Genomic DNA, 12756 nt, shown 5'->3' with positions numbered 1-12756 from the left:
TGTTACAACTTTTCCTTATGGGTTTTTTTTTATTGGTTCTTTGTGAGTTTCACATCATGTACCCCAATCCTACTTATCTCCCCTCCCTTTGTACCATCCATCTACCATTGCAGCCTTCTCCCCAACAACAACAGCAATCTCATGGAAGCTGTAGTGTGCCGCAGTGTGTCCCATAGTACACCCTTTTGTGGACCGTTCTTTGCTTGCAAGTGTTCATTACAATGACTCACTGATCTGGTACCCGGCTCTGGCTTCTGCTATTCTATCAATATTAGAACATCACTGGCACGCCTCTCAAATATCCTGTTGTGGCTCTTTGTTGTGCAGGTCCTGTAGTTTTGGATCTGTAGGACCAGCCCCTTTATATATTCTACCAGTTTATTTACTTATTTCAAGACAGGGTTTCTCCGTGTAACATTGGTTGTCGTGGATTCACTTTATGGCCTCAAACTCATAGCAATCCACCTGCCTCTGCCTCCCAAGTGCTGGGATTAAAAGCATGTGACACCACACCCGTCTCTACCAGTTTATTGATGAGTTAGATGTTGGGATGGTCCAATTCAAAGCCCTGGATCTGGCTTTGAAAAGTGTCTGCAGGTCATCCCTCCAGCTCTCCTGCTCTCAGGACACCATCAGGGCCAAATCTCTCTGGTGGGAGCAAAAGGGAGGGGAGGGGACTCTCCTTTGCTGACATCACTGAACAACAGCAGACCAGAGGCAGCGCTGGCTCTCCCATGCACACACCTTTGGGGTTGACTTACCTGCAATCCCCATATTCAGGGTCAGCTCTGCTGTGTCTACTATAGACTCCAGCTACCTCAAGTCCTCACTGTGGGAGCCATATATGGCCTAGCCTTGCAGATAGCACAGGGCTTACCGAGGCTAGTAGCCACCTCCATTCCCAGGCTTCTGGGCAGAAAATAGGTTATACATCTTTTCCCTTGAAAAGACAGTCCTGAATATTTAACATTTCTGGCTTCCCTAGTGCTATCTTTGAGAACAAGAACCGTTGTGTTCCCAACAGAATTGAGTTATCAAAGAGAAAAATAAGATATATCCAAAAAAAGAAAAAAAAAGAAAGAAAGAAATATTTCACATGGTGTCTTGACATATAACACGTGAAGCAGGAACCAAGTGTGGGACAAGAAAAAGCTGCTCTCAAGCTGGGGTAGTAGCTCAATTGCTAGAGTGCTTATGTGGCGTAATAAAACCCTGTGTTCAGTCCTCAGCACCATATAAAACAAGTGTGGGGGTGTGCACAAGTAATTCTTTCAGTTGGGGTGCGGGGGGGGGGGGGAGGCAGGAAGTTCAGACGTTCAGAGTCATCCTCAGCTACATAGAGTTTGAGACTAATCTGAGCTAGAGATTGTCTGGGTTTTGTTTGTCAGGCTGTTGATGAGAACTTGGTGACTGTTGTAGGCCACATGCATCTCGTCACTCTCCACTTGTCCTTTCTTCTACCCTTTGCATCCAGGCCCAGACTCTGCTGATAGCCTTCTTCCCGTGCCAAAGAACAGTGGGAAAGAGGCTTAGAGAAGGGAAATATTTGTGTCTGGGGAGGAGCAGAGCCCTCAGCCGGCATCAGAGTGATTTTCTTTGAACTATTGGTTGTTTCATCCATCGTTCTGTTTGTCTATATCCCTGAAGAATGGAGGACAGTATCCATTTCCTTCTGCACCCCAAGCTCATTGCATAGATTAATAATTATTTGCTGAGCTGGGCGCGATGGTGCACACCTGTAATCCCAGCACTCATCGAGGCAGAGGCAGGCGGGTCTCTGTGAGTTTGAGGCCAGCCTGGTCTGCAAAGTGAGTGATTGCAGGACAGCCAAGGCTGCACAGAGAAATCTTGTCTCAAAAAACCAAAACAAACCAAGCCAAACAAACAAACAAACAAACAAACTATCTGCTGAGCAAATGAACAACCAAGAATAGGATGATCAAGTTGTTTGGATGGTGACTCTTGAATCTGAAGCACAGTGACAGAAAGATGAGTTCTCAAGAATGGTAATCCTCTCATCCTCTGAGCTGTACTGGTCATATCTAACAGAGATAGAAAAGGACAGATGCAGTCCCTTTCTGATCTATATTTAGCTAGGAGTAGGAGCTTTCCATGTCACTTGAGGCCTTAGGATTTCTTCTTTGAAGAGTCGTCTAAGTGGCCAGATATTTTCTCTTCAAGGACTGCCAAATAATACTTAACTGTGCTGTGAGTTCAAACAAAACATGTGTGGTGGTGTGGGTGCAGGGGACCCAAACTTTATACCCTGCTAATGGGAATATAAATTCATCCAGGCATTGTGCAAGTCAGTGTGGAGGTTCCTCAAAAGACTGAAAGTAAAACTGACATATGATTCATCTTCTGTGCATATACCCGAAGAAATCAAAGTCAGCACCCAAGGGAGATACCCCACCCCCCATGTTTATTGTGGCACTATTCACATCAACCAAGTTCTGCAATCAGTGGAGGTGTCCAAAGATAGATGAATGGATAAGGAAAAAATGCTATATATTCACAGTCACGTCTAATCAGCCATCAAGCTGAACAAAATCATGTGGTAGGCAGGAGAATGGATCAAACTACTAAAGGTTGTCATGTTTAGAAAAATAAGCCAGACTCAGAAGAAAAATGTTCATATCTTCTCTCATGTACAGAAGCTATATTAAAATAAAAAGATAGGGAAGGTAGAAGTGGGACTGTTTGAGAGGTGAAAGGGACCAGAAAGAAGGGGACAGGAGTGCTTGTTGGAGTGGGTATGAGTAAAGTACACTATATGCTTTATGAAAAATCATAAAACATATTGTTTTATACATTTGATACCTGAAAATAATGTCAAAGTATGTGTTTGTACACAATAGGATTTCAAGGGTAGACGCTTAAGATATTTTGCAGTCACCTCCACCTGGAAGAATTATTGGTAATATTTGTTTCCTAAGAAAGTATATATTGCTAAGTTAATCATTGTCTCATAAAATATAATAAATATGAAGCAAAACTGTGTAAGTTAGTGTGTATGTGTGTGCATGTTTAGGCCAGAAACTGACATGTAGTTTCTTTTTCAATCACTCTTCATCTTACTTTTTAATTTTTTTTCCTGAGACAGGGTTTCTCTGTGTAGCCTTGGTTGCCTTGGACTTGCTTTGTAGACCAGGCTGGCCTCGAACTCACAGAGATCTGCCTGCTTCTGCCTCCCTGAGTGCTGAGATAGGTGTGTGCCACGGCACCTTGCTCACCTTACTTTTTGAGACAGGGTTTCTCACTGAATTTGAAGCTTGCCAGTTTGGCTAGACTGGCTGGCCAGCAAGCCCCAGAAGTCCTCTTGTTTTCATCTCCTCAGTTCTGGAATTATTGGTGCACACTGGCTTCTTAGTGGGTGCTGGTGATCTAAATTTAGGTCTTCAGGCTTTTTGTGGGGGTGTGTTTTGCTTGCATGCATGTCTGTGCACTAGTTGTGTGTCTGGCATCCAAAGAGGCCAGAAGAGGGCATCAGATCTCCCGAAACTGGATTTATAGATAGTTTTAAGCCACTATGTGGCTACTGGGAATAGACCCTGGATCCTCTAGAAGTGCGAAGTGCTCTTCATGGCTGTGTCATTTCTTCAGACGATTAGCATCATTTTTTTGAGGTAAAGACTTCATTTTTTTCTTACTCTCCTGACTAGGCCTTACCTCTTGGATATCAAAGGTGCCATCAGAGCACTGTCCATCCTGGGTTTCCAAGGAGAAGAGTGGTACTGAGAATACCAGCGGAAGTCTGATTAGTCTTTTCCACTGTTGCTTTTCAACTTGTGGTGTTTTCCATTGCAATCTATTGGCCTATTGTTAGTGTATCATCATCAGTAGCTTGGTGGATTTTGACCAAAGGTAACTTTGTCCATCTTTAGATACATGAGGACCACTAAAAATGATACCAAATCTCATCTTGTGATATTTAGAATAAGTGAATGTGTTTGCATCATCCTATGTTAAAGGTAAAGATGCCTCTTTTATTAGGACATCAGTGCAGATGCATTTATACAAGATAATCATGATCCTAAAAGCACTGCAAAAGATTGGGAAAATGACACTCTTGGGATGGTGTCTTAATCAGGGGTTTGTTGCTGTGACAAAACACCATGCCCCAAAAACAAGTTGAGGAAGAAAGGGTTTATTTGGCTTACACTTCCAGATCACAATCTATCATTGGAGGAAGTCAACACAGGAACTCAAGCAGGACAGGAACCTGGAGGCAGGAGCTGATGCAGAGGCCATGAAGAGTGCTACTCACTGGCTCACTTCCCCAAGCTTGCCAAACCTGCCTTCTTATAGAACCCAGGACCACCAGCCCAGGGGTGCACCACCCACAATGGGTTGGGCCTCCCTCCTTGATCACTAATTGAGAAAATTAGTGAACTCATGGAGGCATTTTCTCAATCAGTTCCTTTCTCTGTGACGACTCTAGCTTGTGTTAAGTTGACACAGAAAACCAGCCAGTACAGATGGCTGTTCTTAGCAGCAACATAGGAACATTCTTGAGAGTGTCTGGTGTTTTGAGACTTGTTTAAGAACCATATTTTAAAAACAGCATTATATTTTTTGGTAGATAAATTACCAGGAAGCATACTAATGTTAGGTAAGTATGGATGTTTGTCAGACACAGTAAGCAACAACCAGATTCATTTTGCTCTGTCTTTCTTTGCCTAATTACAGATCACAGATTAATTTAAGGTCGTGTTCCCAACCCCCACATATTAACCCATGAATCTCTAAGGGAGATGAGCACAGTCCCTTGGAGGATAATAATGACTGTGCCTTCTCTGAGTTTAACATGAACATATGAGTTGATCTTTTGGCTGTTATCACTTACTGTCTCCATAGTAACTCAACTTGTTCTACCAGATGTCTTCATATTTTCAGTAACAGTAGCTGCAGCAGGAGAGCACAGACTGTGTCTTCTTCTCAAGGGCCCATGTGTTTAGCTTTATGGAGAGCTCTAGAACCTAGTACCCAACAAAGAATTGTTTCATAGAGACAGCATGGCCATACAGCTATTTTTGTACACGGAGGACCCAAGAGATGGATGAGTATTTGGGAAATAATCACTGTTGAAAGGTCGGAGCTTTATTTTTCATGGAAAGAGCAAAGTGGTGGATATTTTTTATGACATCAAAGATCATCCTGAGTGAGGAAACCCAGACCCAGAAAGACACTCATGGTATATACTCACTTCTAAGTGGATATTAGCCACATAATACAGAATAACCACACTAGAATACACAGACCTAAAGAAGCTAAATAACAAGGAGAACCCTAGAAAGAATGCTTAGTTTTTATTCAGAAGGGCAAATAGAATAGACACTAGAAGCAGTTGAAGAGAAGGAACAGGATGGAAGCCTATCACAGAGGTCCTCTGAAAGACTCTACCCACAGGGGATCGAAGCAGATGTTGAGACTCAGCCAAACTTCGTGGTGGAGCGCAGGGAGTCTTATGAAAGAGTGAGGGAATAGAAGGACCTGAAGAGGACAGGAGCTCCACAAGGAGACCAATAGAGCCAATAAATCTGGGCCTGGGTATATGTAGGTGGGAGTGGGGTGCTACAGAGACTGATGCACCAACCAAGGACCATGCATGGTAATGACTTAGACACTCTGTTCAGATGTAGTAGATAGCACAGTCTCCTCATGGGTGCCATTACATGGGGAGTAGGGGCTGCCTCTGACACAGACTCTGTTGCCCATTCATTGATCACTTCCTCCTGGTGAGGCGCTCTTGCCAGGCCACAGAGGAAGAACATTCAGGCAGTCCAGATGAGACTTGGTAGGATGGGGTCAGATGAGAGGGAAGAAGGGCTCCCCATTTCTGAGGACTATAGGAGGGGGTGAAGGAGGGAGGAGGTGAGAGAGCGGGGTGAGGGAGGGAGCGTGGGACCTGGAGGAGACAAGGAACGGGACTACAGTTGGAATGTAAAGTGAATAAAATAAAAATAAAAGAATTTAAATGAAAAACAAGTATATGCATGATTTTAAAAATGGATGCAAACCCTGAAAATGGCTAAAATAAAATTTTAAAAAGTTTTTTTCCAGTTCTTTATTTGTTTGTGGGCCATCCATCAAAGGGTAGCTTGTAAGAACTGGCTCTCTCCTTCTACCACACGGGTCCCAGGGATCTAACTCAGGTTTGGAGGCAAGCAACTTTATCCATTGAGCCATCTTGCTGGCCCTTGGTGTTCTGTTTGTTTTCTTATTTGGCTTGTTTGTTTGTTTGCTTGCTTGTTTATTAAAGTAACCCAGGTAATGATGGAATAAAATTTAAAACAGAGAGAGGACAGAGGGACACATCTCTGAGTAAGTCTGTTGTAGTTTTGACTTTTACAAATATTAATATCCTACTTATTTAAAAAAAATTCAATAGGGGGGTGGCTAATACCTGTAAGCCCAGAACTCAGAAAGCTAAGGCTGGAGAACAGTGAGTTCCAGGTTAGCCAGACTCTCCCTCAAAAGGAGGAGAGGGAAGGTGCAAACTACTGTGGGCCTGAATCTGTAGACCAATGGGAGAGAGTTTGCTTAGCATGCAAAAGGGCTTGAAAATGCACAGGTAATGAAAGGCAAAACAAACAACCAACAAAAAACTGAGACCCTCCTCCAGAGTAAAGGGGTCTAAATATGCAGAGTGCTTGGTACTAGATTAGATCCTGAACTGGAAAAGAGATTCTTAAAGTGGTGAAATCTGAGTACCATCTATAGACTACAGAACAACATTGTAGCAATGTCAATTTTCTTGTCTTTTTGTACTTGTGCAGTGGTAAGTAACCTTGTATATAAGAAATACACAGTGAGACACTTTGAGGCAAATAGACACGTGAGGACAGCCCATTCTCAGATAGTTGAGAGAAAAAAATATGTGTCCCAGCACTCACAGCTATACACACTGAGAGCACGCACAGAATTGGGACAAAATTTTAATGAGTTTGTAAAATAGAAGAGTTGTTTGTAGTGTTTATTCAGCATTTATATGCTTTCAAAATTAACTTCGAAAGAGTTTGTTCTTTTTAAAATGTGCTACTGGCTCCTTTCCTAACACATTTATCCCTCATCCCCCAAGTGTAGATTTTCTAAAATCAGCAAAGAGCTTGCATAATCTTTAACTTTACTGATGAGATGAAAAGAGCGGAGATGGAAATTACAATCATTTACATTGGTAATGAAATGACAGAAGACAAAGTGGGGCCGTTCCATTTGGCACAGGGCCTCTGGGAAGAGCTGTGCTTTCGGGTCTGTCCCTCATCCTTGTCCTATGGGAGAAAGGAAGAATTTCAGCCATAGACTTTTTATCATCATTATTTAATCTTAGCTTGGTCATTGGTAACTGGAATGACAAACCACAAAAAAAGTAGCAAGATGTGTATTCCATAGTGTGTACCCTATCTTAAAAGGGAAGGCCATGCAGAGCTGGGTAGGACCCTGAAACAGATGGATCCCTCATGCTAAGCAGAGAACACTCTCCAGTTTTAACACTTCATGGAATCACTGTGTGGTTCAATTTCGTTAGTAGCCAGAACACCACAAGTACAATACGCTTTTCCGTGATTTGGGTATTTACAGTAAACAGCTGTAGACCCCAACTCAGGGGTGCAGGTACAGGTGTCACAATTACAAAGAATGGACCGCATGTTTCTCAGAGGATGCTCACCGGAGGAGCAAAGCAGAGAGGCATGTTGACAAAGTGCTTTGTTTAACCAAAACACGAATGATGACCAAGATTCCGGGACTTCTCACAAAATTCACAGCAAAGGACAAACAAATCACATTGCTATCAACAGCTATCCAATAAATGACTAGTTAAAGTTGGACATAGTTTATCACGGGCACTTCTCAGGAGACTGGGGCCCAGCATGCCTGGGATCTGGTCAGCTTGTGCCCCACCCACCCACTGACCCAGGCCCTGTGGTTTACAATAAGTTGAATCTCTGCATTCTGAAGGCCCTACTCAAGGCCCTGACTCTTGGAAACTTTAGTTTCCTCTGGTAGTTTGCGGACAAGCTCATCTCTGAGCACACATACCTCTGTAAACCCGGCTACTTTCCAAAATCGATTATTAAGATCAGTTTCACAAAAGATAAACTTAAAAGGCTGATTCTTTAGGACGGTGGAGTGCTCCATGCATGTGTCTCCAGGAGCACCACTACCTCCATCTCAGTTCAGGGTTGCTTTGTGGTTAACTGGCTTATCCCTCTATTGTGAGTGATGAATGCCCAGTAGAGGGTTAAACTGCCATTTTCACGGGGAGATTTCCAATTCTGCCAGGAGCCAAGGCCTTAAAGGATCACGTGTGTCTCAAGCTGGTAGAGCAGGTTTTCAAGTAAAGTCACACCCTTCTGGTATCACGTAGGCCTGGGAACCTCTGCCTCACAGATTTGAGCCAATTAGCATTTTCTCCTAAGTCCTTGGCAGGTGTCAACCTGCCCTTCACAGAGCTCCACACTATGATGCATCAGACACGGTTCTTCTCAACATCAGTCTCTGCAGGCCTAGGATAGAGGCCTGGGTGGACTAGCCTTGTCCTGCCCAGGAGTCCTCCAATCTGAAGCTTCCTTGGCTTGGAACTCTGTTCTTCCAGAGTCCAAGGGAGAACCAGGGTACACATCTAATCCACAGGAAATCAGGCCAATTCTTTTTTCCATCATTTAGAAAATGAGGTTGAAAGAGAGCTGGCCTCCAGAGAGTGAAATGAAATCCTGATTTTTTTCCCCCTTCCTTTTTGAAGCAGGATCTTGCTAGAGACAAAGCTGCCTCCACTATCCAAGTACTGGGACTACAGGTATGTTCTGCCACACCCAGCTGAAGCGTACAGAATTATTTTTTAAACACAGAGTCAAATGATATGAGCAGATTTAAATATAAAGTTTCCGACAGGAGCTTCTGTCTGTCAGCTGTTCACATACCACTGCACTGCTTTTATTGTGGATTTTTCACTCATTTTACTTATTATTTTACAGCTTTAATTTTTTTTCTGTGCATGTATTTATTTTCAGAATCATCAAAGAAGCATCTTAGGTTCAATCCCTCCCACCTCAGGTTGTAAAACTCAAAGGCAGGGCTTTGAACTTCCTAGGCAAGCACTCTCTGACTCGGCACCATTCCACTTCCAGTTTGTTCATATAAAAATACTTGAAGAGTTAAACTCAGTTTTAAAATAATTGTGCATACAAATGTACATTGATATCTTTTGTTTTTATATCACTATAACTATCTGCACATGGCTGGGTGTGAGTTAGGGATCTGGATGAGGTGGAAAGCATGGAAGGAGTCATATTTACTTTCCACATTTTTTTTTTTGAGACAGGGTTTCTCTGTGTAGCCTTTGCCATCCTGGATGCACTGTGTAGACCAGGCTGGCCTCAAACTCACAGAGATCCGCCTGTCTCTGCCTCCCAGAGTGCTGGGATCACAGGTGTGTTCCACCACACCTAGCTTGTTTCCCACATTTTGTGTCTGGTTTGTCTTGACAAGAGATTAGAAAGCAACGCCCCTGAAAACAACAAAGAAGAACCCGCATTAACTATCTTGGAAGCAGCCTTACTGGGCAGGGCTGTCATGCAATCAGTTTCTCCTGAGAATACAGCATATTTAATAAGTGACTTAGAATGGGCACCAAAAAATGATACACAGTATTTGTTTAGAGAAATATTTACCCATTGGTAAAACATGGAAAATAACTGTGTATGGAAACTTGATCATCATTAGTAGCAGAATAAAGGCCTTTCTAGAAGACCAAGTGTGTAAGTGTGCTCATGTCAGCATTCTTCTTGACTCAGGATTCTGAGAAAATGATGGATTTTGGGAATCACCATGGTTTCACTGGGTACAGGAGTTGTCATAGTAATGAAAGGAAGAGTAAGAGCATCATTCTGTGTACAAACAGAAAAACATGCCGCAGTACAAAGCACATGTTAGCAGCATAACAAATGCTGACTAAATTACCAAGAGTGATATTCTTAGAAACCAGTTGAATATCACTTTTATCCAGAGGTGACCCTGGCTTACACCCTCCCGATTCTCACTGATATAAGACAATTTCATATAGACACAGACATATTCACATACTTTAGGACAGAATGCCACTGGGGAATATTTACGCCTGGCCCCTACTGTTCCTCACAGATCAGTTCCTGAAGTCCCTGTCCACAATGACTCAGGTGTTTTTCCAGAGAAGGGCTCCTCAGTCTGTCTCTTTGCTTCACAGGCAAACCCTAGTGGCATCAGGTGGCTTTGGTAACAGACAAGACTCACTTCACGCAGGCAGCAGCATGGGTGACTCTTCATTTGACAACAGACCCCGAGCTTGACAAGCCTTCAGGGTCTCAGAGTGTGGACGGCATTCTTTCAAACAAGCAAACCACACTGTGGTCACTATTCTCTCGAGGGGACTTGCTAACTTTTCAGGGTAGCTTGCTGTTCCCTTGCCAATACAATTTCTCTTCTACTTTTTTCTTTTTCCACCGGCAGAGGAGCAGCAGCTTAAAGGTCTTCCTGAAGGTTCTGTTGCAGAGAGCATAGCAGATGGGATTGATTGTGCTGTTGACGTAGCACAGCCAGTAACCCAAGTGCCACAGGCTGACAGGGACACACTTGTCACAGAAGGTGGAAACCAGGACCATGATGTTATAAGGGGTCCACGTGATGATGAAGGCCAGGAGAATAGCACTCAGAGTCTGGGCTGCTTTCCTCTCTTTGACTAGGACCATTCTCTTCCGTTTGGTCATTTGATGGCTGAGGTTGGGATCCAGGCTTTTTGTTGAAGGGTCTTTGGACATTGGGAAGGAACAGGGCATTATTTTCACCTTGCGACAGCCATTGTTAGTCTCCTGGGTCCCGTCAGCTTTTACCACTAATCGGAACTTATAGGCAACACACTTCTGACTCTTGAGTCTGTGAGCAGCAGCGGGAGACAAGAAGTATTTGGGAGCATCATAGTCACTGTTTTCATTCCGAGGGTCCACGAATGTTTCCTTGGTCTCTTGGGTGTTGAATTCCTTCCCCGGGCTTTCCTTAGCTTCACTCTTATAGACCACTTGGAAGACAGGGTCAGGAGTGGGCTTGACTTCATCTTCTGAGGAGGGGTAGCTACTACAGTTAGTGACTTGCTCAGATTTGTCCCAGTCAGCACTTAGGCCAGCGGCCTGGGTTGGCTTTCCTGTTGTTGAGGTGCTTCTGCGGGAGGATGACCAGGAGGCCTGATTCCTTTCCCTCTGGGCCAGGCTGGGTCTAGGGCAGCTAAAGAAAGATCTGAGCAGGGTCCTGTGAGCCGGCTTTCTCTTCTTAGTTTCTGCCACGGAATCGGAACCTTGGAGGTCAGCCAGGTCCTTGGTTCGCTTCTCAGTTTCCCGGTAGATGCGGCAGTAGAGGATGGTCATGACGGAGACGGGGATGTAGAAGGCAGCGATGGCAGTGCCGAAGGTGATGGTGGGCTCGGAGAGGAACTGGATCTGGCACTCATCCGGTGGAACCGTCCGTTTCCCGACCAAGTACTGCCAGCAGAGGATGGCTGGCGCCCAGAGAATGAAGGAGACCAGCCAGGCCAAGCCGATCATGATACCAGCTCTCTTTGGGGTACGCTTGGCCCGGTATGTCAGTGGTCTTGTGATGGAAAAGTAACGGTCAAAGCTAATCACCAGAAGGTTCATGACAGAAGCGTTGCTGGCGACATAGTCTAGCGCCAGCCAAAGGTCACAAGCCAGACTCCCCAGAACCCAGCGTCCCATGAGGATGTAGGTCGTGTAGAGGTTCATAGAGAAGGTGCCGATAATGAGGTCTGCACAAGCCAAGCTGAGCAGGTAATAGTTGTTAACTGTCTTGAGCTGACTGTTGACTTTGAAGGAAATCATGACCAAGACATTGCCCACGATGGTCATCAGGCTGACCGCAGCCGTCACAGCTGCAATAGTGATGACTTCCCACAGCCCATGGCGTTCCAAAGCCTGGTGGTTTACTGGGGTGCCATTGGCCGTGGTTTCGTTGTGGAAAGACTCCCCTTCCATCCTGGTTCAAGAAGTTACATTCAGATGTAGTCTGAGGTTTGGAGCTGCCCTCTGTTTGGCCTCCTCTCTTCTTGGCCAGTATCTGGAAGAGACATAAACAGGTCAGATCCATTCATCACACTGCTGCATGATTTTCTTTTCCATCCAGGGTTCATCATTGCAAACAGAATATCGTATACACAGAGCAAGATGCTGAATTGTTGAGCCTTTTTTTTTCTTTTAGGAAATTACTAAATTCATTATCAAAATGATTGTTAGTGTTGTTGGTGTTGAAATAGTTAAGGTGGGGCCTGGAGAGATGGCTCAGCGGTTAAGAGCACTGACTGCTCTTCCAGAGGTCCTGAGTTCAATTCCCAGCAACCACATGGTGGCTCCCAACCATCTATAATGTGATGCATACTGTATACATAATAAATAAATCTTTAAAAAAAAAGAAATAGTTAAGGTATGTATAAGGTAAAAATTTTGGGTAACATTATAGGATAATGCATTGGATAATAGTATAATATATACATATACAGTTTTATTATTGCAAATTTTTCTGATTAATGGACAAGGATTGGAATTTAACCATAAACATTTTCAATAAAATTTTTTTTCATGAAAAATTCTCTGCCATTTTTATACGAGTAAAAAAAATGAATTTTGGTTTTCATTGCCATCTCTTGTTCCTCGCCTCCTGCCACTGAAACCATTCCTATAGATATATCTAGATTTTAATCATCATTCTTTTAAAAAT

The 12756-nt window shown here is 43.7% G+C and overlaps 1 protein-coding gene across 1 annotated transcript in view; it reads right to left on the bottom strand.

Annotated features, from left to right (window-relative positions):
* Positions 1 to 6999: 6999 nt before the first annotated feature.
* Positions 7000 to 12756, bottom strand: part of CHRM5 (cholinergic receptor muscarinic 5) — a 53119-nt gene continuing 47362 nt past the window's right edge. Inside the window, exon 2 of the mRNA XM_084776330.1 lies at positions 7000 to 12099. Within this exon, the coding sequence (XP_084632456.1) occupies positions 10419 to 12017 (1599 nt within the window). The 5' untranslated portion in view covers positions 12018 to 12099 and the 3' untranslated portion in view covers positions 7000 to 10418. The remainder of the gene's footprint in view (positions 12100 to 12756) is intronic.

This window comes from Acomys minous, assembly GCF_964271855.1.
Source record: "Acomys minous genome assembly, chromosome: 3".
Lineage (NCBI taxonomy): Eukaryota > Metazoa > Chordata > Mammalia > Rodentia > Muridae > Acomys > Acomys minous.
This window is presented reverse-complemented; position numbering and strand designations above follow the sequence as displayed.